The sequence below is a fragment of the Lolium perenne genome, chromosome 3, assembly GCF_019359855.2.
Source record: "Lolium perenne isolate Kyuss_39 chromosome 3, Kyuss_2.0, whole genome shotgun sequence".
Classification (NCBI taxonomy): domain Eukaryota; kingdom Viridiplantae; phylum Streptophyta; class Magnoliopsida; order Poales; family Poaceae; genus Lolium; species Lolium perenne.
The window spans coordinates 314063320-314067398 of NC_067246.2; the positions used below are offsets into that span (position 1 = coordinate 314063320).

General features: G+C 51.4%; 1 protein-coding gene across 1 annotated transcript; it reads left to right on the plus strand.

Moving 5' to 3' along the window:
* The first annotated feature begins 2109 nt into the window (after nt 1-2109).
* On the plus strand, nt 2110-3195 carry LOC127338837 (noroxomaritidine/norcraugsodine reductase-like). The gene has a single exon (XM_051364804.2). The coding sequence runs from the start codon at nt 2329-2331 to the stop codon at nt 3136-3138; it is 810 nt and encodes a 269-aa protein (XP_051220764.1). The 5' UTR covers nt 2110-2328; the 3' UTR covers nt 3139-3195.
* The last annotated feature ends 884 nt before the right edge of the window (nt 3196-4079 follow it).

Genomic DNA, 4079 nt, shown 5'->3' on the forward strand with positions numbered 1-4079 from the left:
CACTATTTCCATTGTTAAATTGTGAAGATATGTTGAAAGAGCAAAGTATATACTCCGTGTTTTGTGTGTTTGATAACAACACTTGAATGAATCTGAGTATCTGACAGTGTACAAAGATTGTCTTTTGATAGATTTGCAAGTGCATGGTGATCTCGCTGAACACGTCATGATCGGGGGACTGAAGCGTAGCTTATAGTTTTTCTGGTTTTGTGTGTGTATCACGAGGTAACATGGCTGGAGAGGAAAAGAAGAGAAAAGCAGTCACTGCATGATCGGTAGTATCGGTACCAGGAGCGGTAGTACCGCTACCCCTACTGGTACCGCACTGCAGTACCGCTCTAGAATAATTGCACTGAAAATCTTACAGAGAGGGTTACGGTACCTCTACGGTACCATGGGCGGTAGTACCACTTGCAAGCGGTAGTACCGCTTTGGTACCGCTTAGGTACCGTAACTCAGGCCAGAAACTTACAGAGACCATTGCGGTACCAAAGCGGTACCGCAAGCGGTACTACCGATGTAAGTCCACGTGGCTGCATCTGTGAGGTATTTCGAGTCCAGAGCGGTACTACCACTTGCCAAAGCGGTAGTACCGGTCGCGCGGAGACAACACATAACGGTTAGATTTTGGGGGGCCCTATATAAAGGCCCCTTCTTCCCCAGCTCGTTTTTATCTCTTCTCTCTCTCCTCCATTGTTGATAAGCTTAAACCTTGAGGATCTCCCCACCCATCCAACCAATCTTGCCCAAACTTTGAGGAGTGATGGAGGAGGTCCCGATCTATAGTTCTACCAAGAGATATTTCACCAATTTGTGCTAGTCCTTTGTGGATCTTGGAGTTAGGGTTCCTATGATGGGATCTTGGAGGAAGTGCTCCTGTGGAGGCTAGTTTGGAGTTGTGCTAGCCCAATAGGGTGTTGGGAGCCTCCGGTGTTGTGGGTCTCGCCGCAACCTTGTGAAGGAACCACCGCCTCGATCGGTGCCTTAGTGGAGAAGGGGGAGACCCTTTGTGGAGCTCTCTCAAGGAAGAAGGTGAGACATTCCTTCGTGGTGTGGCCGCCTAGCCTCTTGTGTGAGGCTAGCACCTCCTCAACGCAGACGTACTCCCTTTTGTCGAAGAAACTGCGGGAAACAAACTTCACCTCATCTCCGCGCCCCCCGGTTGTCCTGCTCCCTAACTTTGTTATTATGCTTGGTTCCTTTACTTGTTGCACTAGCTTAGGATCATACTAGGAACATCTCCACCACTAAAGCTATCATCTTGACCTTCCGCATCGCCTAAAATCTGAAAAAGACTTAAATTTGTGTAGCATCTATTCACCCCCCCTCTTGTTCTCTACGATCCGTTCATCTGTGAATGTTAAAAATAAGTTTATAAGGGTATCTCCAACGGGGCGACACAAACAGACGTTTTTGGTCCATTTGCATATACTTGGACAAAAAACCATCTCCAGCAGTCCAACATAAAGTGACCGCGCTGTCCGCAGAGACGCAAACATAAAGTAATAGTCATAGGTGTTCTTCTAGGAATCCAGTTATATCTTTGGATATCAATTTTTTTAGCCATTTCCCACTCTCCAGATAATCCCATCTTTTAGAAGTTCCAAACCGTGTTCAATACTGCTTCAGGTTGGTGAAGCTTAAGCTAAGAACACTGTATCTAGAAATCTTCCATTTAAAAAATATCTTGCTTTCAAAAGCCTGGCACATAGGCTGTCTCGATTCTGGAGGATTCTCCAGGCTTGTCTTGCCAACATCGTCTTGCCAACATCGTCTGGTTGAAAAGTTACGTCTCTGAATCCCCCCCTACCCTGAACTTTTGGTAGAGTGAGATTGTCCCAGGAAGTCCAGTGTACTTTTCTCTGATCTTCTTCTCCCCACCAAAACTTTCTGATGGTTTTTGTATAGTCCTCATGAAAACCAGCAGGCAATTAAAATATGTTCATTATATAATTTGTGAGTGCTTGAGCTACTGATTTTATCAACGTCTCTTTAGCTGCCATTGACATATGGTTGGAACGGGTTTTGTGTGGGATCACCATCTCTTGGAACAAATCAAAAATGAATCGTTACTGGAGCGGACTGGCCGGCCGCCGGCCACGGCCTGCGCGGCCGGACACCGCCGGATGCTTCGTGCTCATCGTGCAAAATACCAAAAATTTGCCGAGGAATCATCTGCACAAGCAAAGACAAGCTAGCGGCATCCGCAATGTGTATATAAGTAGCTAGCCAGCAAAAGCCAACCAACAAGATAATCACTAGTGAGATCGATACGAGTATACGACACACCCATCGATCAATCAGAGGTAGATTTCCGCAGCACGCAACATGAGCAGGGAGGAGCGGTGGAGCTTGGCCGGCAAGACGGCTCTCGTCACCGGAGGGACGAAAGGCATCGGGCGGGCGATCGTGGAGGAGCTCGCCGGCTTCGGCGTCCGTGTGCACACCTGCGCTCGGAGCGACGCCGACGTACGGGAGCGGCTGCGCGGGTGGGACGCCGACACCGACGCGGGGCGGCTGCGCGCGCGCGTCACGGCTTCCACCTGCGACGTGTCCGTGCGCGCCGACAGGGAGGCGCTCATGGCCACGGCCCGCGCCGAGCTGGGGGATAAGCTGGACATCCTCGTCAATAACGCCGGGCAGACCTTCTTCAGGCCAGCGACAGAGAGCACGGCGGAGGACTACGCCCGCATCATGGCCACCAACCTCGAGTCGTGCTTCCACCTCTCCCAGCTCGCACACCCGCTCCTCCTCCTCGCCGGCGGCGGAGTGGTGGTCAACGTCTCCTCACTCGCTGGGTTTATTGTCTACCCTCAGCTTTCGGTGTACTCGGCGACCAAGGGCGCCATGAACCAGCTCAGCCGGAGCCTCGCCGTGGAGTGGGCGCGTGACGGCATCCGCGTCAACTGCATCGCGCCAGGGGGCATCCGGACGGACATCTTGAGGAGCAGCGGCATCACGCTTGACCCGGAGGTGATGGGGATGATGGTGGAGGCGGAGAACGCACGCGTACCCTTGGGACGCATGGGCGACCCCGAGGAGGTGGCGTCGCTCGTCTCGTTCCTGTGCATGCCGGCCGCATCGTACATCACCGGGCAGGTCATCTCCGTCGACGGCGGCCGCACCATAGCCGCCTAGCCTAGGATTTGATGCATGGATGCCTGCCACGTCTCGATTGAACTGTTTCTCTACCCATACGTGCGGCTAGTAAATAAAGCATCATGGTTTCATCTCTTGTTGATTTGAACGAATTTGTTAAACTTTGTTGTAAAGACTCCATCTTATGGACCCTTACTTCCCACGCGACTTACAATGCTAACTCTGCTTACAATGCTCAGTTCTTCGGTGGCCATGCTAGATTCGACGCCTAGAAGATCTGAGCTGCCCAAGCTGTTTAGCTGGCTAGCCCTACACGGAAAGCTGCTCACTGTGGATATGCTCGCATTAGGGGGTGGCCCCATGATCCCCTATGTCCTTTATGTCTCCGAGAGTCTGAGACGGCCGACCATCTATGCAAAGAATGTTCATATATTGTGGCCATTTGGAACCTGATGAGATCATGGGACAAAGATGACAGCACCGACAATCGCCTTGACCACCACACCATTTCCGAGTGGTGGGACGCCTTGATCGACAGAAATCCTAAAAAGGACCAGAAACGTATCAACGGTCGTTTCCTTTACGTGTTATTGAATGCGTGGAAGGAACGGAACAAGCGCATCTTTACTAGGCGCCGGCTTACCTACCTAGAGGTGGTGGATATCATGAGGGAAGACATCCTTCAGAGGGACCGTGCCATCACCGGCTTCGGGCCGGCTATCCTGGCCGAACCGGACTAGTTTCCTCTTTTTGTCTTTTGGTTCATTTGGTGGTTTTCTTGGGCATATTCTCACCATAATCTAAATATGCCCTTGTTGACGCGTAAAGCACACGCCCGTTGGGAACCCCAAGTGGAAGATGTGATGCGTACAGCAGCAAGTTTCTCTCAGTAAGAAACCAAGGTTTATCGAACCAGTAGGAGATGAAGGCCACGTGAAGGTTGTTGGCGGAGGAGTGTAGTGCGGCGCAACACCAGGGAT